General features: G+C 40.5%; 1 protein-coding gene and 1 pseudogene across 1 annotated transcript in view; one reads left to right on the forward strand and one right to left on the reverse strand.

The window, feature by feature from the left end:
* Positions 1-27: 27 nt before the first annotated feature.
* Positions 28-450, reverse strand: LOC138813450 (mth938 domain-containing protein pseudogene; annotated as a pseudogene).
* A 10,518-nt stretch (positions 451-10,968) lies between these two features.
* The window catches only part of LOC138814219 (vomeronasal type-2 receptor 116-like), a 46,176-nt gene continuing 31,962 nt past the window's right edge, over positions 10,969-25,182 (forward strand). Inside the window, 1 exon segment of the mRNA XM_070003229.1 lies at positions 10,969-11,066. Coding sequence (XP_069859330.1) covers positions 10,969-11,066 — 98 coding nt within the window.

A 25,182-nucleotide genomic window follows, 5' to 3' on the forward strand; every position in this document is an offset into this window, starting at 1 on the left:
ATGGTTTATTCTCCTCTTAAGACTTCATCAGCAGGCGGAATGGAAGATGCCTCCTACCCTGACCCCTTTGGCAGCCAAGGCATTATATTCTTTCACTGCCTGCTCTGGAGGACCCGTACATCAATGCCTTGTTTCTCGAGGTATTCCACAGTGGATGGGGGCACCTTTAAGGCCTCACTCATCCCTCTGCCAATCACTGTATACCCTTCTCAGCCACTTCCTTTACATCTGCAGGCTGCACACCAGGAGAGTGCTCAGTTCCTGTTTCTCTCCAATCCCAATCTCGGCTACCACCTGGCCATACTTTGCAATCCTTATAGGTTTTGGTAGAGCCTTGTACTTTCATTTGTCCCCATGAGAGAGAGGCTATTTCAGGGGAGGACATAAGGAACTGAACTGAAATGCGGAGCTGCTGTTCTCAGAAATACTCTTCCCGGCTGCTCCAAGGTTTTCCTCTCTCCTCAGTGGTCCGGCTCCAGGATCTCTGCCGGCGGGCGCTCCTCCAGCGCTCTGTCCAAGACACTCTTATCTCCAATTAACTACTAGAAAACCAGAAATGATGCTGTGCCTTGTTTGGCCACTAGCCTTGAGCAAAAAGGAGCTTGGGGACTGTGCCACATCCTGAGTTCAAGCCCCACTACGTCAAAAAAAATAAGACTCAGAGAGGCATTAGTTTCCTTCAGCTGTAATTCCTAAAAATAAAGGTAGGAAAATATAATGTGTGTTGATGAACTGCTGAAAGAAGAGAAAAAACAAATTTCCAAACACTCTAGGAGACTTGGTGGTTCTTCTAGTTGACTACAATCTACAAACCCATACCAGAGGGTAGTATTTGCTGAAGGTTGCCATGGCTACTGAGTTTTTGACTGCAGAACTTCTGATATTATTATTATTATTATTATTATTATTATTATTATTATTGATATTCTGATATTATCTACTTGCTTGATACTAAGCTGATGTCAAAGAAAAATCCTGCAGAACCACTGCATAACTACAGCTTTCTAAGCAATGTGTGTTATCACCGGCTGCTTCTCATCCAGTTCTTCAAAGCAGAAAAGAAAGTCAAAGCATTTCCTATTAGGTCAGTACAAAGTATAGCAGACTGAAAAAAAATTTTCAGGAAATTTATGTGAGGCACACAGTTGTTAAGAAAATTTGCACTTGTGTGTAAAATCTGCTGTTAGGATAAAGAATAAAGCATAGATAGCTATGTTTGCTAGTGGATGGCTGATGGAAGTGAATAGAAACATTCTCCATTACCATCTATTCTTGAGAAAAGCTATCCACTGAGGGCTACATTGCAGTTATGTTACCCAAATTTGAAGAATGCAAAAGCTTAACAGAAGGGCTACTGACACAAAAACAACACAAGAAATTCATAGTAAAATGAATTAATGCCACAACAGCTACCTCATAAGGACTAAAATAAGGCAAAAAGTGATGCAGGACTGATAGTCTTCCCTGTCATCAATCATCAGTGCACTGAAACAGAAGAATCCATCTTGGTGCTAGTGGCTCATGCCTGTAATCATAGCTACTCAGAGGCTGAGATCTGAGAATTGAGGATAGAAACCAGCTTGGGTTGGCTGTGGCTCAAGTGGAAAATGCTACAAAATGCTCAATGACAGAGGCCAGGCCCTGATTTCAAGCCTCAGGACCTACACACACTAACTGGTACATGTGAGTGCCACTCACAACCATTAGTAGGGGAGGGCTACTCTTTCACTGTCTTTCCCATTTGAGTTCATGTAACAAGCCTTGTATTCTACTGGCCTTCAAGTTCGTCAACCTTCCTTCAGTAGGTATTCTCTTTGTTCTTCCCTTAATAAAAAAAAGAACAAGCAAGTATGTTTTTCTTATTAAAACCAAATAAAACTCTTCAAAATAGGAAACTTAAGTAGCCAAGTTAAAGTAATACTAATACTAATAATCTGGACATAAACACTACATACTTCTGTTTGAGTTCCAAGATACACATTGTTTTGTTTTTTCTTAATCCACTTATCTGTGACAACTGAAAAATCTAGTCTCACCTCTCTGCCTCAATTCTTCTCCCTTTAGGTTGAAAGAAAGAGGTGGAATGTACTTTTTCTCCTTACTCCTGATATCTGAACTTAAGACATTTTAGTATTCAAATCTCTGATCTCCAATGACAATGAATAATAAAATATGAAAATAAAATATAAATATAAATAATATACTACCTACTACATACATAGACCACTCCTAAAACATCATACTATGGACTCACATCAACTCTCAAATACAAAAAGCTTTGTCCAGCAAGCAGAACCCAAAGGTGTCTTTCAGACTGTCCATTCTCAGCTGTTCTCTTTTTTTTTTTCCGGGCCTGGTTGTGGGCTTGAACTCTGGGCGCTATCCCTCAGCTCTTCAGCTCAAGGCTAGCGCTCTACCATTTGAGCCATAGCACCACTTCAGGCTTTTTCTGCTTATGTGGTGCTGAGGAATTGAACCCAGGGCCTCATGCATGCAAGGCAAGCACTCTACCACTGAGCCACCTTCCCAGCCCTCAGCTGTTCTCAATTGCAATAAAGTAAATAGAACAGATGAAATGTTTTTCCTAAATGCTGTGATGATCCATCTGGGTAAGCAGCTATGGTTACAGAACTCTGCCTGCAGCCTTTCTGTTTAGAAGCGTCATGGAGACAGCAAACATCCTAAACAGCTACACAAAACTTTCCACACTCTTTTACCCCTATACTTTGCAAATTTTGTTTTACTCTAAAAACTGAAGGTTGAATTAATCAGTAGAAACATCTCAAAACTAACTTTAGAAAAGCTCAAAAGTTAATTTTTTAAAAGCTTAACTTTCTAATAACTGGCCTCTACCTCCACCTAAAGCAGCAAACTTCTCTTTTACTGTACACTAAGACCAGGAAAATTACAAGGAAAACCTTTTTTTAGACTAAGAGCTGCCTTTGCCACATTCCATCATCCACTTATGACTTCTAAAGAGTGAGACATTCCATCTAGGCACAGTTAAAGATAACAAATTTATTTACACTATTTAAACCAGAAAGGGGGTCTGTGACTACCTTGTCCTGGGCTAGATACCCAGAACAAAGAGCAGCCTCAACCACCAAACCTCCAATAGGCAGCCCCAACCTTTATTAGTTGGCCTGCAAATCTCAGACCTACAAAGCTCCAAACTTGCAAAGGGGAAAGAAAGCTTTTCCTTTTCTTCCCTTCCTCCTTCTCTGCAGGCCTTTCTATTCTCCATAGGCCTCTCTAGAGGGAGGTCCCAAATGGTCCCTCAGGAGGTCCCAAATGACCTATCGAGGCTTGCCCTGCCCTCCTCAGGCCTGCTCTGCTCTACTCTACTCCAGCAGGCTTTCCTCTCCTGCTGTCTCTCTCTCTCTTCTTAGGCGTTCTCTCCCTGCTTTCCTCAGGACTCATGGTTTTCCCCCTAACAGTTTTCCAACTGCCATTCATGCTCCTCCCCCAAGCTGCCCACTGTCCAATCACTTCTTGACAGCTCACCATGTGGGGCTTGATGTCCACCCACTTCAGTAGCCTGCCCCACCCCCATCCAGCAGCACTACCATGCCCCTCCAGTGGCATGTCCCGCGGGTAGTGATGTCAGCTTCCCACCCCCTCCAATGGCCTGGTCCTCGGAGAGCCTGGTCCTTGGAGTGGTGAGGCTCACCTCTTGATGACCATCCCCTCCAGTGGGCCAGGCCATGGGGCCATGCTGATTATTGGGGCCCCGCTGATTATCAGGGCCCCGCTGGTTATTATAATCCAACATTAATAAGTATTTAGTTAAAAAAATAGTGATAGAAAATGTGGGAGCGGGTGACACTGTTAAGAAATGCACTCATTACCTGACTTACATAACTGTAACCCCTGTGTACATCCCCTTTATAATAAAAAAAATACAAACAAAACGAACATGTCTAGAAAGTGTCACTGGGCCTAATAGGTCAGAGAGGTAAACCTGTCTTCCCACTCCAACCTCAACCATATGTGTGCGTGGATCCCCATTTCTGACGGGTTCAACAATGGAGGAAGCGAAAACATGAAGTTTAGGGACTTGGTCATCAAGACCTGGGGGGGGGGCGGGGATACACTTATGACCTACGGAGAGAGAGTCAATCCATCGAGGCACAGACAGTGAAAGGTGGACAAAAGAAGTTTATTTACACTATTTACACCAGAAAAGGGTCATGAGACTACCTTGTCCTGGGCTAGATACCCAGAACCCAGAGCAGCTTCAACCACCAAACCTCCAAGCCTCCAATGGGCAGTCCGGACCCCCGACCTTTATTAGTCGGCCTGCAAACCTCCAAACCTCAGACCTCCAAAGCTTCAAAGCTCCAAAGGGGAAGGCTTTCTCCCTTTCTTCCCTTCTTCCTCCACTGCAGGCCTCTCCACTGTCCACAGCCCTGCCCTGCTCTGCTCCGGGAGGCACCTCTCCACAGGCCTCTCTAGAGGAAGGTCCCAAATGGCTTCCAGAGGAGGCTCCGAATGACTTCCAAAGGAGGCCCCAAATGGCCCTCGAAGAGGTCCCAAATGATCCCTCAAGGAGCCCCAAATGGCTTCCTCGAGGAGGCCCCAAATGACCTCGGAAGGAGGCCCCAAATGGCCTCTCAAGGAAGCCCCAAATGGCTTTGAGAAGCCCCAAATGACCTCCCGAGGCTTGCCCTGTCCTCCACAGGCCTGCCCTGCTCCAGCAAGCTTTCCCCTCCTACCGTCTCTCCTCCACTCCAACTCCTCCACTTCCTCCGTGCTAACGGTTTTCTCCTTACCGTCCTTCTCACGGCTTTTCCCTAACGATTTTCCTACTGCCACTGTCCAATCACTTCCTGACAGCTCACCATGTGGGGCTCATCGCTCCACCCCTCCAGTAGCATGCCACGCCCCTTTCAGCGGCATGCCCCACTCCTTCGGCGGCATGGCGCGCCCCTCCAGCGCCCTCCTCCCCCAGGGGCGGTGACGTCAGCCTCTCAAAGCCCGGCTCTATCCGGTGGCCTGGTCTGTGGAGCTGCGAGGGTCTCCTCTTGATGCCCCGCCCCCTCCAGCAGGCCGGCCACAGAGCCACACTGACTATTGGGCCCCGCTGATTATTCGGGCCCCAGGGGTTATTACATTATACACTGAAAGACTCAGAAAAAAAAAGTGTTCTCATGAAAGATGGAGAGAGAGCAGGGGGTCCTTACGCAGGCGCAGTGTTCGCTGAGCAAACTGTCGGGCCGCCGCAGCTCTGAGGAGAAGGGCTCCGTGCATGCTGAGAGGCGGGTGGCGGTTGACACCCACCTGGCACAGGCTCCCAGCTGCCTTCCCAGCCACACCCCGCAGGCCGGGAGACCATGGGCCCTGCGGGGACAACTGAGGCCTCAGCCCACTGACCCCACAGACCACTGAGGCGACAGCGGGGAGGCCACAGATATTCCTGGTTCCCACAGCCCGTCTTCGACGACCCCGGCTTCCCACTTACACGCACCATTGCCTTCATTCCCTTCTCACCTGTTGATGGGTCTCCCCTGAGCTCCCAAAGTCATGGCGGAAGCACAGGCCAGGTCACTTCAGGCCTCACCGTGTGAAGAAGAAACATGGTGGCAATGGGCAAGAAGTGCTGGCGACTTACCTCCCGCCTCCCTGCTTTCCACTGGCACTCTTCATTGGACAGTTTTGGAGCCAAGTAATGGCCTTTGTGATTGGCTAAAAAAAACTAGTCCCGCCCTGGACCCCTGATTGACAAGCCTGGCAAACTGATTCTTCCTTCCAATAACAGCAACAGCGCTTTCCTTTCCGTTCCCTGGCGTGTTCCTTCCCGGTCTAGGGACTGTTGTATTATCAGGCATTTGCTCCTGACTTTTCATAGCAGATGCCTGCTTCTTCCTGTACCTGTCCTTTCAGTTTATCCTCATGTAAATTGTGATTTTTTTAACCAAATACTTCTATTTTTCAGTGCTTAAAATAAAGCTGAACAGAAGCCTGTTGATGGCTCCTTATGTCCATAATCCTAGCTATTTGGGAGATAGAGATCTGAGACTACAGTTCAAAGCCGATCCAGGATTCTCTCTTATCTTGAATTAACGAGTAGTGTCTCAAGCGGCAGAGCAGGAGCTTGGAGTAAAAAATCTAAGAGACAGCACCCAGGACCTGAGTTTAAGACCTAGTACTGATAGCCACACATGCATACACACACGCACACACACACACACACACACACACACACACACACACACACACACAGACAATGACAGAGAGAGACAGAGACATGGCACATTGTCTGAGCCAATCTCAACATGTCATTTTGTTGTCCAGGGTTTGAGGTACACAGTATTCAGTATTCAAATTTTCTAATGGACACTGTATGAGCATGGTTTCTGAGTTTCATATATTTTCAGAGGAGAAAATATGGAGATATTTTTACATTATTATCTGATTTTTGGCAGAAGAGAGAACCCCATGTTCTCAGAAAACCATAATCAGAAAACCCAAGGTAGTGGATGTATCAATGCGTTATGATAGTAGATTGACACATGCATTCAGCATGTCTAGAAACACTGCTAGTAGTTAAAAAGGTCAAATCTCAGAATGTACAACTTAACTCCTTCGTTGACCTTGAGCTGCTAATGTGAAATTGCTTAGTTCAGCTTGATCACTGCCTCCTCAGGCAGTAGTAAATTGGTACATTTGTGGATGCTTCTGCCCATGGAATTCTTACTGAAACCATCATGGCTAACCAGCAATATTCTGTGGCTGCTTTGGACATTTTTATGTGGTGTCCATGCTTGTATTTGACATTGTATGGTGTGATGTCATAATGACTCACTTGAGCTTTCATTGGCCTGGGTTCTTTGTAACCATTTCACCTTCACAGAACATCCTCTCATGCAATCCAGTTGCATCATCCCAAATGGCTTTCATGCAAATAGTTTGTTGACACATAGTTTGGGACCACATCTATCAAAGAGAACTTCATCCCCATGCCTATCTGTGGTGTGGGCTGGAGAGAAGGTTCTGTGAACATATTTTCCAATTTGTGTTTTTCTCCTGCATCCTGGGTCATAAATGCAGAGCCCCAGGATAGAGAGGTTAGTGCATTACTACCAGGGACTGCAGGAAGCTGCCATCAGAAAAGCTGGGTTACAGTGGCTATAAAAGGCATGTATGATATATACACAAATACAATATATGTGCACATACCTGCTGGAAACTACAGGCTTTACTTCCAGAGAGAGTTACAGCTTGGCAGACACATTCGATTTTCCTATTTCTTCTCCAGCTTCCCTTCCATGTCAGCTCCGTGGCTGGCACTAGCTGCTTTTCCCCGAATGAAGCACAGGGCACATGTAGATGGAGATGTGATGATTGTGGGGTATACTCCCTCTCTACACTTTGGGAACAGATCACAGTAAAGCAATGATTCCAACTAGGAAGAAAACACGCTATAAACTGTAAGTAACGCATCATTTTATTTCCATTACTGTTTTGTTCTCAAGATTGTAGTGGATAAGGGAATTCTGGGTGTACACAGTATTGTTCTGTGCATTTTCTACCCTGACATATCACCCAGTGCACCACCAGAAACTTAGTTTCATTACTTTAGCTTGACTGTACTCTTGGTGTTGAATATTATTTTGCTTTTCAGGTAGAAGAGAGGGCTGTTTTTTCTTTTATATAACTTTTCATTTCCAGAACTTTGAGCTCTCTACTTGACTTCAGCATCACTGTGTTTCTTCTATCCCAGCTGTCACTGCTAAGATGAAATGATGCTTTTAGAAATACCACCTGACTGTATTTGGTTTTGGTACCCTGGTGTTGTATTTTTGTTCATTTGAGTTAGGGAAGGGAAGGGAAACAACCAAATGGTGAGACAAAGGACAAGGTGGGGGGGAGAAACCAATGCAACAGCGACATACACAAGACAATATGTTGGAACTTATCTATACAACGTGTGGGGGGTTGGGGAGAGGGAAAGTGGGAGAAAAATGAGGGGGGGATAAGCTTGACAAGAAATGTACTTATTACCTTACTTATGTAATTGTAACTCCTCTGTACACATTGACAATAAAAAATAAAAGAAACACCACCTGGCTCAGTGACATGAGTTCTGTACTAAGAAGCTGCAGGAACATTTCCTTCCGCAAAGGACAGTAGTCTGACAAGTTTTCTTTAATAAGTAGGAGTTGACAAATATTTTGACTACCTTGATTAAAAAATTCCTACCATAAACCTGCAGTTACTGTTTCAAACTAAGCATGTTGTCATTATTTACTGTTAGATAGGTTCATAATCTGGTAGTTGCTAGGAAGATCAGAGATCAAAGATTCATTATGGGAGAATTTTACCTGCCCAAGTTGAATTTTCTTTGTGCTCTTGCACACCTTGAGGTTTTGGTCTTCAGCAAGGCTCTCAATAATTGGCAAAGGAGGAATTGGAAGAGGTTCTAACATTCTATTTGATGCCTACTTTAAGAGAAAATGTAATTGTCTGTGTTGATGGCTTGCCCCTCTTTTCAAGTGCTGGTGTGACAAGTGTAGTCTGAGGTATCTCCCACCCTTGGGGGCAGAGATAGCAGGATTAGGGAATATATAGAAATATATCTCCTGATCTCACAGGTCACTCCTATATGTTTGTCTGTTTATCTTTCTTATCATCCACTATTATTTCTTGTGTATTTGATTGTGCCTGGTTTAATTCCCACAATATATTTGAATATTTTTGTTAAACCAGGCACAATCAAGTACACAAAAAATCATGTCATTTGATAATGTTATTTAAAAATACTGAAATATTTTGTATGGTAAGTAATAATTTAAAATTATAAATCTAATATATGATTAATAATAATATTTAGGAAGATTTCCAGTTATTATTTGGTATATCAGCTGTCCAACCATGATCTCTGTCATCCTATGGAGATAGATTACAGGCCTGAGCCATTATGACAAACAAGGTTGTAATTTTTAGTTAACCTCTTGGAGGTATTAGTTCTTTGTGTTTAGACCATTAAAGAGCCAAAACTATATTCTTTAAAAGTTGTTATTTCGAAAAATGAACTTTACAACTTTGGCCGGGGTGGGCGGATTGGGAGGGGGGGTGGGAGATGGGAAGCGATGGGAAGGGGAAACAAAGGAGGAGGCAACAATGCTTGATAAGAAATGTATTCATTATCTTGCCCATGTAATTGTAACCCCTCTGTGCGGTATTTTCACAATAAAAAAAGAATAGAAATATAAATAGCACATACTTGTAAAAATATATGGCAACGAAACACTTATAATTCGTGATAATGTAATTTCATCCACCAACTAAGGAAATCAATATATAGGTTCCTCAAGAAAGTATAAATAAATTTATTATATGAACCAGTGCTACCACCTATTGAGACTGAGGCCCACTGCATACATACATATACATCTAAATAAATAATCTATCCAGCTAACATATGCTACTAAGAATTTAAAAAATAACTGATAAAATCTTATAAAACATAGTGAGTATACAAGCATAAAAGACTAGTAGAAACCTCATTGGAGTTTTTTCTTCCTGATTTTTTTTTTGTCGCACATGGGGCTTGAATTCTGGGCTTGGGCACTATCCCTGTGCTCTTTAGCTCAAGGCAAGTACTCTACCGCTTGAACCACAGCACCACTTCTGGTTTTCTAGTGGTTTAGAGATAAGAGTCTCAGGCTCTGTCCCTCAGGTCTTCTGCTCAAGGCTAGTGCTCTACCACTTGAGCCATGGCACCACTTCCAGTCTTTTCTATTTACTTGGTGCTGAGTAATCAAACCCAGGGACTCATGCATGCAAGGCAAACACTCTACCACTGAGCCACCTTCTCAGCCCCCTCCTCCTGAATTTTTGAAGTACATATGTCATTCATTCAGTCCATTTTTACTGTGATTCATATTTTCTGATATTTAGTGCACAATTAAGAGCAAGTGAGCTATCATGTGCATTTAACAGTACAGTCTTGTATATAGAATTTCTTCAGTGCCCTGAATTATCTATGTCCTCCAGGGCAAATGGGGTCTCTGTAAGGAATTTGGGTCTAATGTATTTTCACAAGTAGAATACATACAGTTGATTTTGATATTGATTTAAGTTTGTGATAGAGAATAATTTATTACCACATGTTCTCAGTCAGTACATCATGGAAATATCTTGATTATGTTATAATTACCTGTTTGAAGCTGAAAGCTGAGGATACAAATATACAACTCAATTTTGGCACTGACATTGATTTGTTGACATGTAATTGCTGATTTCAGCATGATCATTGCTTCCTTAGGCAAGAGAAATTAGGTGCATTTGTGGAGGCCTCTGCACATAGAATTCTTATTGACACCTGTCTAGCTCAACCCAACATTTTTAGTTATTATGGATACTGGGTATGTGAACTGACTCTCTGTTTTGATGCTCTAATAATTTTGGTGGACATTTCACTGGCATGGACTTTTACTGGCCATTTCCCCATGCACCTGACATGGCATTCTCTGATGCAATCCAGTTGCATCATCTGAAATGGTTTTCATGCAAATACTTCATTGAAACAGATGTTGGATCAAATATAACAAAGATGACTTCATCCCTGGGGCCTATTTGTGGTCTTGGATGGAATCATACCACCTAGGGTGAAGGAGAACTTACAAACACGTTTTCCAAGTCATGTTTTTCTCCTGGATGCAAGGCCTCAGATGCAGAGCCTCAGGGAAGTTTTACACATCCCACCAGGGCCTCAAAAGAGAATTCAATGAAGGACAAGTTACAGTGTACATCTCCGTCCATTAAAAGACACATAGGACATATACAAATATATATGAATTACACGTACCTGACTCTGTGGGCCTTACTTCCACCCAGAACTTCAGCTTGGCAGATGCTTCAGGGATGCACCCTTTGACTTTCAAACTCTTTCTTCCATTTTCCCTCCTTATCAGGTCCTTGGCTGCCACTAGCTGCTTTTCCAGAATGAAACAGAGAGCACACATGGATGGAGATATGATGATTGCTGGGTTTTTCCCTCTCTACACTTTAGGAACAGACCACACTCAAAGAGATGCTTCCAACCATGATGAATACACACCGTAAGAAACTCATTTTATTTCCATTACTGTCTCGTTTTCAAGATGGGCAATGGCTGAGGGAATTCTGGGTATGCTCTCTGCATCTTCTACCCTCAGCTCCTAACACCTACTGCACCACAAACAGGTCAGCTTCTTTACTTTATCTTGCATCTACTCTTGAATAATTTTCTGCCTGCTAGTAAGAAAAGCCTTTGGTTTCCTTCTGAGTAGCTTTTCATGTCCAGGGCTGTAATCTTTTCACTTTACTCTAGTACTCCTGTACTTCCTCCTTCACAGCTGTCACTGCAGAGGATGAAGTGATGTTATTGCAACCTGTGTCATTTGCACAAGTTCTGTAAAAGGTTGTAGATACATTTCCTTCCCCCTATATGCTGAGGACATTGATAAAAATTCTTTTTGTATGCTGGTGGCTCGTGCCTGTAATCCTAACTGCTCCAAGGGGTTGGTATCTGAGGTTTAAGGTTTGAAGCAAACCTGGGAAGGAAAACCTATAAGACCTTATTCTCCAATTATTAAGCAAAAAGATGGAAGCAGAGCTGAGGGCCCAGTTGCAGAGTGCTGGTCTTGAGCAAAAATGCTCATGGACAATGTCCAGGCCCTGTGCCAGCACACATGCACACACACACACACACACACACAGACACACACACAGACACACACACACACACACACACACACACACAGAGTTACTGGAGACAGTAGTTACTGCTTAAACCTAAGCAATGTGTCATTATTTCATGTCAGATATGCTCCACAATCCAGTCATTGCCAGGCAGGTCAGTGTGATCAAAGATCTATTATGGGGAGAATTTGATCTGCCCAAGATGAGTTCTACTTAACTTGTACACATGCATATCTGTGGCTTTTCATTTGTAGCAGAGGGTCTCACTTTGCTGTACAAAAAATAAGAAAAATGGTTATATAGAACTTCAAGAAATTCTAGCTGGGCTGGGAAGGTGGCTCAGTGGTAGAGTGCTTGCCTTGTATGCATGAGGCCCCGAGTTCAATTCCTCAGCATTACATAAGCAGAAAAAGCCGGGAGTGGCGCCGTGGCTCAAGTGGTAGAGCACTAGCCTTGAGCTGAAGAGCTGAGGGACAGCACCCAGGCCCAGAGTTCAGGCCTACCACTGACAAAAAAGAAGAAATTCTAGCAATCTATATGATAACTATTGCACTATTGCAAGAGAAAATGTTATTGTCTCTATCATTTGCATTCCTTTTCAAGTGCTGGAGTTACAAGTATAGCCTGAGGTAGCTGCCCGAAGTTGGGATCAGAAATGGCAGTGATGAGAATCACTCTCCTGCTATAGAAGATACATATTATGTGTCACTAGTGTGTTTACCTTTCTTTCTTTTGTACTGGTTCTTAGAATTCAAGCCTGGGTGCTATACCCAAGCTTTTTTCCCTCAAGGCTAGTGCTTTAGCACGTCAACCATAGTTCCACATCTGGCATTGTTTTGGTGGTTAAATGGAGGTAATAGTCTCACAGACATCATTGCCCAAGCTGGCTTTGAACCATGATCTTGAAATCTTAGCCTCCTGAGTAGCTGAAGACTATAGGCACAAGGCACCAGTGACTAGCGTAGCTTATTTTTCTTCCTTCCCCCCCACTATTTAGCTATGTTTGGCTGTTTTTCCTTCTCCTAATTTCCCAAAATACATTTTAATATTTTGCAAGTGTGTTAACATAGACACATTGAGTATACAGATTTGAAAAGAAGCCTGGTCTGGGTTAGTAAAATTTTATGCATGGTATCAACTAAATATAGCAATATTATTTCATGAAGTCTCTTGTAGACTGAATTAGACATCAATAGGTGATTTGACTCAACTCCATACATACTGATGTTATGGCAATGTTTCTTAATTTTTATACAATGTGGAACTTGTGCCAAGTATCTGCTTCACATTGTAGTTCCACACTGCATGTTAATGCACTCTATTTATGACCATTTTTAATACTCTGTCTCATATCCTTTGTTCTCTTCCATATCTATAGTTTCTTCTGTTCCTTTTCAGCTTCCTGAAGTAGCTAGGATCATAGGCATGAGCCAATGGTCTTGGTTTGTTTGTGTCCTTGACTGCCTTTTTTTCAGGGTTAATGCTCTACCACTTGAGCCGCAATACCACTTTTGGCTTTTTTTGGGTTAACTGGAGATAAGTGTGTCATGGACTTTACTGCCCCAGCTGGCTTTGACTCAAGATCCTTCGATCCCACCTTCCTGATCTGCTAGGATTACAGGCATGGGCCATCAGCACAGTTAGTTTTAATTTCTTAAGGAATCTCAAAGCTATTTAATAACCATCACCAAAATTGCAATTTTTCCTTCATTGATGGGTAACTCATTGTAGCTTTGATTTGTATTTTCCCAATTGCTCAAATGGTTGAACATTAAAAAAACTTTTATTGTAAAGGTGATGTACAGGGGGGTTACAGTTATATAAGTCAGGTACTGAGTACATTCCTTTCTGAACAGTGTCACTCCTATCCTCAATTTCTTCCTCCCAACCCCCTCCAGGTGTTTAGTTCATTTCCAACATGGCATATAGTATTACTGCTGAAATAGTTCATCCATCATTTCTGTGCTTTACCTTCCCTTCCCCTAGTCACATTAATATGTATTCAAGACAAAAAGTATAGAAATAAAAAAACAGCAGCAAAAGGGAAAAACAGGAAAAAACCCACAAAAAGTAAAATAAGAAAAAAAACTCTTGTTTCCTTTTCTTGGGGTTAATTTCTTTATATATATATATATATATATATATATATAAAATATGTATTATATAGTTAAAATACTGTACAGAGGAGTTACAGGTATGAGAATAATGCGTACATTTCCTATTGAACATTGTTACCTCTTCTTTTGATTTTCCCCTACCATCCCCTCCCGCCCCTCCACCCCAACTCCTCCCTCCCCTGCAAAGTTGTAAACTTCGTTTTCAACATAGTGTCTTGTACATCTAATTGTTACAATGGTCAACATGTATCCTTATTTCAGCATTTTGTTATTTCCCTTCTCCTCACCAAAGTAGAAAAATGTATATACAAGATGCAGGTTACCAGAATCAAATACAGTGAAAACAGGGGTTATACCATGGGGGAATAACATGCAAAAGAAACAAAAAATTCCATAGTACATTATAAATACATTTAAAGAAACAACAGCAACAAAAATGAAGCCTCTTGTGTCCCTATCTTGGGGTTCATTTCTCTTAACAACATCGTATATGGACATATATACATAGCTTTTGCCTTTTTCTGCTTGTCCAAGATATATCCTATATAGATATATACCATGGGACCTATGTTTCTTTGGGTCTGGCTTACTTCACTTAATATATTTTTTCCAAGTCTTTCCATTTCCTAACAAATGGGGCAATGTCATTCTTTCTGATGGAGGCATAGAATTCACACACACACACACACACACACACACACACACACACACACACACACACACACACACACACACACACACACCATTTTCTTGATCCATTCGTTTACTAAGAGGCATCTGGGTTGGTTCCATATCTTAGCTATGGTAAATAATGCTGTGATAAACATGGTTGTGCTGGTAGCTCTAGTATGGCCTTGTTTGTGATCCTTTGGGTAAATGCCCAAAAGTGGGATTGCTGGGTCATAAGGGAGCTCTATGTGTAGTCTTTTGAGAAACCTCCATACTGCTTTCCAAAGTGGTTGAACAAGTATACACTCCCACCAACAATGCAATAGGGTTCCCTTTTGGACACATTTGGGGTTCATTTCTATAACTATCGTTCTATATGATAATATGCACATAGCTACTGAGCTCTTCTGATCTTATGATTCTCTTTAAGAATATTCTCCTTTGGTCTCCATGTGTGAATGTTTAAAGTCCTGTTGAATTTATCATGTTCAAGTGTATTTTTTTTGTCTTTTACTCTCCTTTAGGTTTATTAGTAGATGTATAGGCATATTCTAATTATCACAAATGAGGGAAACCATGCAACCGTATTACTCTGGGTCTGGCTAACTAAATACAATGTTTTCCAAGCCTTTCCATTTCCATACAAATGGGACAGTATCATTCTGTCTGTTGGAAACATAGAATTCCATATTTCCTCGATCCATTTGTCCACTGCAGGGCATCTGGGTTGATTTTGTATCTTGGCTATAGTAAATAATACTGCAATAAATATGTTTGTGCTTGTGGCTTTAGTGTGGCCTGGTTTGTGGTCAACTGAAAATTCCCAGGAGTGGGATTGCTGGGTCATAGGGAAGTTCCCTATTTATTCTTTTGAGGAACTGTTATATTGCTTTCCAGAGTGGTTCAGGAAGTTTACATTTCCACCAACAGTATAGTAGCATTCCTTTTTGACTAGATTCCTGCCAGCATCTGTTATTGTTAGTTTAATTGAAAATGGCTATCCTAGCTGGAGTGAGGTAGAATCCCAGTGTGGTTTTTGATTTGCATTTCCTTTATGGCCTGAGATGTGTCTATTGGCTATTCTTACTTCTTCAGAGAAGTCTCATTTTAAGTCTTTAGACTATTTATTAATTGAATTGTTGTTTTTTCAGGTGGTTAATTATTTTAGTTCTAGGTATATTTTAGATATGTGGCCCTTTTCTGATGCATAGCTATAAAGATCTTCTCTTTAGGGAATTGTCTCTGCATCTGACTGTGACTGGCTCAGCTGTGGGCTCCAGTTCCTGCGTTCTCCTTTGTGGGCTCTTCAAATTCTGAACTGAAGGTACATACAATCCTCTGGCTCAGCTGCTGCCACTGCCACTAGCATGTGCTGAATTTAGTCTTTTTTTCAATTCTTTATTTTTTTACTGTCAAAGTGATGAACAGAGGGGTTACAGTTACATAAGTAAGGTAATAAGTACATTTCTCGTCTAAATTGTTACCCCTTCCCTCATTTTTCTCCTACTTTCCCTCCCCTTCACCCCACCCAGCCCCAAAGTTGTACAGAGCATTTCCAATATAATGTCGTGTATATATGGCTGTTGCATCTTCTCATTTAAGTAATTTATAATCTTCTTTGGTGTGTATCTCTGTATAATTATAGTTTACTTGGTGTGGCTCTCTAGACATGAAAATCCTGATGGTATCCCCAAACTCTGCTTATTTAGGGAGTTTAGGTTAGCTTTAGGCTATCTTCGTCCCTCCCCACCTGGTTGAAAAAATTTTTTCTTCATTGATTTTCCAGTTGTACTGTTAATTTTTAAAGTGTCTGCATATATGTGTGTTCTTGATTTAGATTTTTTTCCTATTGGTATTTCAATTTTAGAATTGTTTTACATTATGCCATTAATCCTCTGTGAGATAACATTTAGCAAGATTTTTAACCATTCACCTGGCTGTCAAACCTTTTTTATGCTGAAGCTTTTCAATTTGATGCGACCACAGCTACTTTACACTTTGAGTACTGGGGGTGGAATTTAGGGCTGTGTGAATGAGACAAAAGAGTCCACCACTTAGCCAAATCCAGAGCTTAATTCTTGCTATTATTTTATGAGCTCTTTGAGTTCTATTAAAGCCCTCTTGTGCATTTTTTTGGGTCAGGTCGTGGGGCCTGAACACTGGGCCTGAGCGCTGTCCCTCAGCTCTTCAGCTCAAGGCTAGAGCTCTACCACTTGAGCCATAGTGCCACCACTTCCGGCTTTTTTCTTTTTGCTTATGTGGTGCTGAGGAATCGAACTCAGGGCCTCATGCATGCAAGGCAAGCACTCTACCACTGTGCCACCTTCCCAGCCCTTGTGCATTTTTTAAAATATAATTTCATGTGCAACTATTCTTTTTTTCAACCTGTGCATATTTACCCTCATCTTCTCTACTACTTGTAAAGTTCCAATTTTTTGTTACACACTGATAAGTTTTGAGTTAAAAAATACAGGTTGAAAGGTAGGGTCTAGTTTAAGTGTCTGACACATGAATACCCAGTTTTACAGGGTCACTCCTTACTAAGGGAGGCATCTTTAGCCCATGTATTATTTGTCAACTTCTCCAAGAATCAGATATCTTTAGTTGTTTGCAATTATGTCTTGGTCTTATATTGCATTGATCTATGTGATTTTTTAGTTGCAGATGTTTTTTTTTTGTGTGCTACTATGGCTGTGTAGTATAAAATAAAGATAGAAATGATGATACTCCAGTATTAGTCTTGTATAGTAAGATAGAGCTTGTTAATTGAGGATTTCCTGTTTCATAAAAGTTAGTCTTGCCTATTCTATTTCTATGAAGGAAGTGACAGGAGTTTAGATGGACACTGCACTGAATCTGTAGTTTTTCAGTAATATGGCTATTTTCACCATACTGATTCTGCTCATCCAGAATAATGGGAGATATTGTTGATATGTATAATTTTGCTCATTTCCCATTTGATTTTTTGGGATAATATTTTATTTTATTATCTTTAAGTAGTTGTACAAAGAAGTTCCCATTCTACAAAACAGTATATGAGTACAATGTGTCTGACAACATTGTCACCCATCTCTCTCTCTCTCTCTCTCTCTCTCTCTCTCTCTCTCTCTCTCTCTCTCTCTCTCTCTCTCTCTCTCTCTCTCTCTCTCTCTCTCTCTTTATTGCTAGAATACCGTACAGGGGAGTTACAATTACATGGGCAAGATAAAGAGTACATTTCTTATCAAACATTGTTGCCTCCTCTTTGTTTCCCCTTCCCATTCTTTCCCCCTTTCCCCACTTGATTCTCCCCCACACCCCACCAAAGTTGTAAAGTTCGTTTTTCGACATAAGGACTTGTAAATCTCGTTGTTTTTTAAATGATTTTTTTTTTGTCGGTCATGGGGCCTGAACTCTGGGCCTAGGCACTGGCCCTCAGCTCTTCAGCTTAAAGTTAGCACTCTACCATTTGAGCCACAGTACCACATCTGACTTTTTCTTCTTATGTGGTGCTGGGGAATTGAACCCAAGGCCTAGTGTATGCAAGGCAAGCACTCTACCAACGAGCCACCTCTCCAGCCTGATTTTTCATTATTTTAACTTCAATCTTATCACTTTTTTGTAGAACCTCCTCTTTGCTTTATTGATTATTGCTATTGTATTTCCATTGTCTATTTATTTTTCTTCACTTATTTCATTCCTTCTACTAATTTTGGGTTTGTTCTGCTAGTTCCTTGAGATGCAGTGTATGTTCTTTAATACAATAGTTCTTTCCTGAGAATGGCCAATAGACACATGAAGAAATGCTCAACTTCTCTAGCCATAAAAGAGATTTAAATCAAAACAACATTGAGACTCCACCTCACCCCAGTTAGAATGGCTAATCAAGAAATCTAGTCACAACAGATGCTGGAGGGTATGTGGCCATAAGGGAACCTTACTGCATTGTTGGTGGGAGTGAAAATTGTTCAACCATTTTGGAAAGCAGTATGGAGGTTCCTCAAAAGACTCCACATAGAGCTCCCCTATGACCCAGTAATCCCACTTTTGGGCATTTGCCCAAACAATCACAAACAATGACATACTAAAGCTACCAGCACAACTATGTTTATTGCAGCATTATTTACCATAGCTAAGATATGGAAACTACCCAGAAGCCCCTGGGTAGATGAATGGATCAAGAAAATGTGGTACACACACACACACACACACACACACACACAACACACACCACACACACACACACACACACACACACACACACACACACGAATTCTATGCCTCCATCAGGAAGAATGGTACTGCCCCATTTGTTAGGAAATGGAAAGCCTTGGAAAAAATTATATTGTGAAGTAAGCCAGTAGCAAAGAAGCACAGGCCCCATGGTTTCCCTTATTTTCAATAACTAGTATATGTCTAGGGCAAGCAGAAAAGGTCAAAAGCTATGCACATATGACCATATAAAATGATATTAAGCGAAATGAACACCAAGATAGGGACATAAGTGGTTTTTCTTTCTTGCTATTATTTTGAATGTATTTATAATGTACTATGCGATTTTTTTTGTATTTTTGGTATGTACTTCACTATATTTGATTCTGGTGCCCTGCATCTTGTATATACATTTTTCTAATTTGGGGAGGGGAAGGGAAATAACAAAATGCTTAAATAAGGATAAAGGTTGATGCACTGTAACAATGAAATGTACAAGACACTATGTTGAAAGAACTTTACAATTTTGCGGGGGTGGGGGAGGATGGGGGAAAGGAGGAAGAGTTGGGGAGGTGTGGAGAGAAGGGATGGTAGGGTATAAACAAAGGAGGAGGTAACAATGCTCATTAGGAAATGTACTCATTACCCTACTCATGTAACTGTAACCCCTTTGAACACTTTTTTTTATTTATATATTTATTTTTTTATTGTGAACATACTGTACAGAGGGGTTATAATTACATGGCAAGATAGTGAGTACATTTCTTATCAAGCATTGCAGCCTCCTCCTTTGTTTACCCTTCACATCCCTTCCCAGCCTACCCCCGCCCTCCCACCCAATCCTCCCCCCCCCCACCAAAGTTCTAAAGTTCATTTTCGACATGACAACTTGTACTTCTCATTGTTGCAACGGGCCCACCTGTATCCTTAAACGACTTGTTTTTCCCCTTCTCCTCCACAAATTATAACCACATCAAATATAGTGAAAGCAGGGGTCATACTGTGGAGGAGGGACACACAAAGCAACAAAGAAATAATCTTATAAATGCATTAGAAACAAATGAATGAAAGAAAAGAAAACACTTAAATACATATCTTAAGGTTCATTTTCCTAACATCACATTATCTGACCTTTTCTGCTTGACTCATACATATACTAGATATTGAAAATAAGGGAAACCATGGGACCTATGTTTCTTTGGGCTTGGCTTACTTCACTTAATATAATTTTTTCCAAACCTTTCCATTTCCTAACAAATGGGGAAATGTCATTCTTTCTGATGGAGGCATAGAATTCCATTGTGTATACATATCACATTTTCTTGATCCATTCATATACTGAGGGGCATCTGGGTTGGTTCCATATCTTAGCTATGGTAAATAATGCTGCAAAAAACATAGTTGTGGTGGTAGCTTTAGTGTGGTCTTGTTTGTAAACATTTGGGTAAATGCCCAAAAGTGGGATTGCTCTGGGTCATAGGGGAGCTCTATGTGAAGTCTTTTGAGGAATCTCCATACTGCTATCCAAAGTGGTTGAACAAGTTTACACTCCCACCAACAATGAAGTAAGGTTCCCTTCTGTCCACATCCCCTCCAGCATCTGTTGTTATTAGAGTTCTTGATTTTTGCCATTCTAACTGGGGTGAGGTGATATCTCAATGTTGTTTTGATTTGTATTTCTTTTATGGCTAGGGAGGTTGAGCATTTCTTCATGTATCTAGTGGCCATCCTTCTTTCTTCTTCAGAGAAGTTTCTCTTTAAGTCATTAGCCCACTTATTTATTGGACAGTTGTTTCTTTGAGGATTTGTTGTTGGGGGATTTAATTTTTTGTGTTCCAAGTATATTTTAGATATGAGACCCTTGTCCGTTGAATGACTAGTGAAGATCTTCTCCCAATCTTGCTAGCTATGTCCTTTGCCATGCAGAAACTCTGCAATTTCATACAATCCCATTTGTCCAACCTTTCTTTGATTTGTTGTGTTTCTGGGCCTCTATTAAGAAAATTTCTGTCTGCGCCAAGGCGACCCAGGGTTTCTCCTATTCCATCCTGTAATGTTTTCAGAGTGTCTGCTTTGACTCAGAGGTCTTTGATCCATTTGGAGTTGATTCTGGTGCAGGATGATATATAAGGATCTAGCTTTAGTTTTCTACAAGTAGTTAACCAATTTTGCCAGCACCATTTACTGAAGAGGCTGTCTTTCTTCCATTTTATTTTTTAGCTCCCTTATCGAAGATTAGATGGCTATAGGTGTGTAGGTTCATTTCTGGGTTTTCAATTCTATTCCATTGGTCCTGAGGTCTGTTCTTGTGCCAGTACCAAGCTTTTTGATTACTATGACTTTATATTAGAGTTTGAAATTCGGTATTGATATTCCTCCAGTAGTGTTCTTTCCGTTGAGGAGCGTTTTTGCTATTCGGGATCTTTTATTGTCCCATATGCATTTTTGCATTGCCTCTTCTATTTCCTTGAAGAATGAGGTTGGAATTTTGATAGATATCACATTGAATTTGTAGATAGCCTTGGGAAGTATTGCCATTTTCATGATGTTAATCTTTCCAATCCAGGAGCATGGGAGTTTTTGCCATTTTCTATGTTCTGTTTTGATTTCCTTTTTGAAGTTTTTAAAGCTTTCATCATAGAGATCATTCACTTCTTTGGTTAAGTTAATTCTTAGGTATTTTATTTTTTGTGGGGCTATTACAAATGGAGTTGCTTTCCTAATTTCAGCCACATTTTCTCATTGTTGGCATACAGAAAAGCCATTGATTTTGGGGGGTTAATTTTATACCCTGCTACTTTGCCAAAGTTTTGAATCAGCTTGAGTAATTTGGGAGTGGAGTCTATCGGATTCTTTAAATACAAGATCATGTCATCTGCAAAGAGGGAGAGTTTTATTTCTTCTTGCCCTATTTGGATCCCCTTTATGTTTGCATCTTGTCTTATTGCTGTAGCTAAGCATTCTAATACTACATTGAAGAGAAGTGGAGAGAGTGGACATCCTTGTCTTGTTCCTGAGTTAAGAGGTAATGGCTTTAGTTTTTCACCATTAAGTATAATGCTGGCTGTAGGTTTGTCATATGCAGCCTTTATTTTATTGAGGAATGTTCCATGAATTCCTAATTTTTCCAAAACCTTCATCATAAAGGGGTGTTGGATCTTGTTGAATGCTTTTTCTGTATCTATTGAGATAATCATGTGGTTCTTATCCTTGCTCCTGTTGATGTGATGAATAATATTAATTGATTTGTGTATATTGAACCAGCTTTGCATCCCTGAAATGAATCCTGTTTGACAGTGGTGTATGATTTTTTTGGATGAATTGTTTAAGTCGATTGGCCAAAATTTTGTTGAGAAGTTTTTTTTTTTTTTTTTTTTAAATTGTATTTTTTTTTATTTGAGAACATACTGTACAAAGGGGCTACAATTACATGGGCAGGATAATGGATACATTTCTTACCAAGCATTGCAGCCTCCTCCTTTGTTTACCCTTCATCAATGTTCATCAAAGAAATGGGTCATAGTTCTTTTTCTTTAATGACTCCCTGCCAGGTTTTGGGTTGAGGGTTATGATGGCTTCATAGAATGTGTTCGGTAGTGAACTTTCTCTTTCAGTTTCATTGAAGAGTTGGAGGAGTATTGGTGTGAGCTCTGCTTTGAATGCCTTGTAGAATTCTGCTGTAAAATCATCTAGTCCTGGACTTCTCTTAGATGGGATGTCTTTTATTGCTGTTTCTATTTCAATGCTTGATATGGGCCTGTTAAGATGGTTTAACTCATCTTGGTTTAGTTTTGGCATGTCAATATTTGCTAGGAAAAGGTCCATTTCTGCCAAGTTATCAAACTTATTAGCATAAAGGTTTGAGAAGTATTCCCTTATAATGTTCTGAACCTTGGTTGTTTCCGTGGTGATGTTTCCATTCTCATCTCTGAGTTTATTAATTTGGGTGTGTTCTCTTCTTTTTCTGATAAGATTTGCTTAGGGTCTGTCAATTTTGTTAATTTTTTCGAAGAACCAACTCTTTGTTTTGTTGATTCTTTCTATAGTTTTTTTGGATTCTAATTCATTTAATTCTGAATTAATTTTGATTATTTCTTTTCATCTACTGGATTGGGGTTTATCTTGCTGCTCTTTTTCAAGGAGGTTTAGATGTGTCATTAAATTGTTTTCAGATCTCTCCAATTTGTTGATGTAGGAGCTCAGAGCTACAAACTTGCCTCTGAGTACTACCTTTTCTCTGTCCCAGAGGAGCTGGTAATTTGTGTGCTCATTTTTGTTGTATAGCATGAACATTTGAATTTCCTTTCTAATCTCTTCCATGACCCACTCATGATTCAGCAGTGTGTTGTTCAGCCTCCATGTGTTACTGGACTTTCTTTGGTGGCTTTTGGTGTTGAGTTCTAATTTTATTCCCTTGTGGTCAGAGAGAATGCAAGGTATAACTTCAATGTTTCTGAATTTGGACAAGTTTGCTTTGTGACCTAAAATTTGGTCTATTTTAGAAAATGTTCCATGTGCTGCTGAGAAGACTGTGTATTCTGATGCTGCTGGGTGAAATGTTCGGTAGATGTCTGTTAAATCTAGTTGATCTATGCAGTTGTTTAGATCTGCGGTTTCTATGTTGAGTTTTTGCCGAGTTGATGTATCTAGTGAGGAGAGTGGTGTGTTAAAATCCCCAACAATTAATGTCTTTAGCTCTATGTGGGATTTGAGGGAAAGTAGTGTTTCTTTGATAAATTTGTGTGCTCCATTGTTTGGCGAATAGATATTTAGAATTGTAATAGCCTCCTGATGGAGAGATCCCTTAATTAGTATTTAACGATCTTCTTTATCTCTTCTCACGAATTTTAATTTGAAGTCTATTTTATCTGATATTAGGATTGCAACTCTTGCCTGTTTATGGGGGCCGTTTGTTTGGTAGATTTTGTTCCAGCCATTAACATTGAAAATGTGTTTGTTTTTATGGGCATATAGAAGGATCTTGTTTTTTAATCCAACTAGACAGTCTGTGTCACTTAATTGGAGCGTTAAGTCCGTTAATGTTGATAGATAGGACTGAGAGGTATTTGGGAGTTCCTGCCATGTTATCCACCTTCTTTGGGGTTGCAAAAACTGGGTTCTTGCTATGGTTCTTGGTTTCTCAGTTTGGGTGCAGTTTCTTGGCCTTTATTGTGGTGTTGGTTTTCTATGTGTAGGACATCTTTAAGGACCTTTTGTAGGGCTAGTTTGGTGGAAATGTATTGTTTCAATTTTTCCTTGGTATGGAAGGTTTTTATTTGGCCTTCAGTTATGAAGGAGAGTTTAGCTGGGTACAGTATTCTTGGTTGATAGTTGTTTGTTTTTAGGGCATGGCATACATCATTCCAGGCTCTTCTTGCTTTGATTGTCTCTGCTGAGAAATCTGAGGTGATTCTAATTGGTTTCCCTTTATAGGTGATTAATCTTTTCTCCTTGACAGCTTTAAGGATCTTTTCCTTGTTCTGAATTGATCTTGTGTGGATTATAATGTGACAGTGGGATGTCCTATTCCGATCTGGTCTATTTGGAGTTCTAAAAGCTTCTTGTATCTGAATAGGCCTATTCTTTTGCATGTTTGGGTATTTCTCTGCTAGGATCCTGTTAAACAAATTTCCTAGACCATTAACTTCTGTTTCTACGTGCTCCTCTACACCCATTATCTTTAGATTAGGCCCTCTGATGGTGTCTTCCAAGTGTTGGATAGATCTATCTTATTTCTTGGACTTGTCTTGGATGGTTGTATGTTCTTTCTCTATAATATCTAGGCTGTCTTCAATCCCCGAGATTTGATCTTCTGCATGGTCTAACCTGCTGTCAAGACTTTCTACCTTGTTTTTTATTTCTTTTCCTTTTTATTGGTCAGCTTTGATAGCTTCAAATTCTTTGTTGAAGCTTTGTTTTAGATCTTGTATGACTTCTTTATTTCCTTAATTTGGTGTTCAGTGTTTATTCTCAAATCACTTAGTTGATTGGTTATGTTTTCCTTGGACTCCCATTCCTTCTGTTGGGTTGCATTCAGCTTTCCCTTTGTGGTCTCCCTGACTTCCTTCAGCTCTTTGTTAATGGATCCCATGAATGTCTTTAGTGATCTTTGTGTATTCTCATCCTGCTCTCTCTATTCCTGTATTACTCTTTGCTTAGCTTCCTCCCGTTCATGCCATTCTTGTAGTTCTCTTTGAGTGTCTCACCCTGTTCAAGCCATTCCTGTCTTTCTATTTGAGTATTCTCAAGCTGCTCACGCAAATCCTGTATCAGTTTTTGAGTGGCTTTCTCACACTAGTGATATTCCTGTGTAAACCTTTGGATTGCTTCCTCTCTATCCCTATCATGCTCATCCAGAGTCCTTTGTAGGTTTTCATTGTTTTCCTGCATTGACCTTTTGTTTGTCTCCTCTCTCTCCCTATCACGCTCATACAGAGTCCTTTGTAGGTTTTCAGTCTTTTCATTTATCATGTTTGCCAGCAGTGTTTGTAGAGCTATTTGGCAACTCTCCTCTGGA

This window comes from Dipodomys merriami, unplaced genomic scaffold (assembly GCF_024711535.1).
Source record: "Dipodomys merriami isolate MVZ:Mamm:240054 unplaced genomic scaffold, mDipMer1.0.p SCAF_6, whole genome shotgun sequence".
In the NCBI taxonomy this organism is placed as follows: domain Eukaryota; kingdom Metazoa; phylum Chordata; class Mammalia; order Rodentia; family Heteromyidae; genus Dipodomys; species Dipodomys merriami.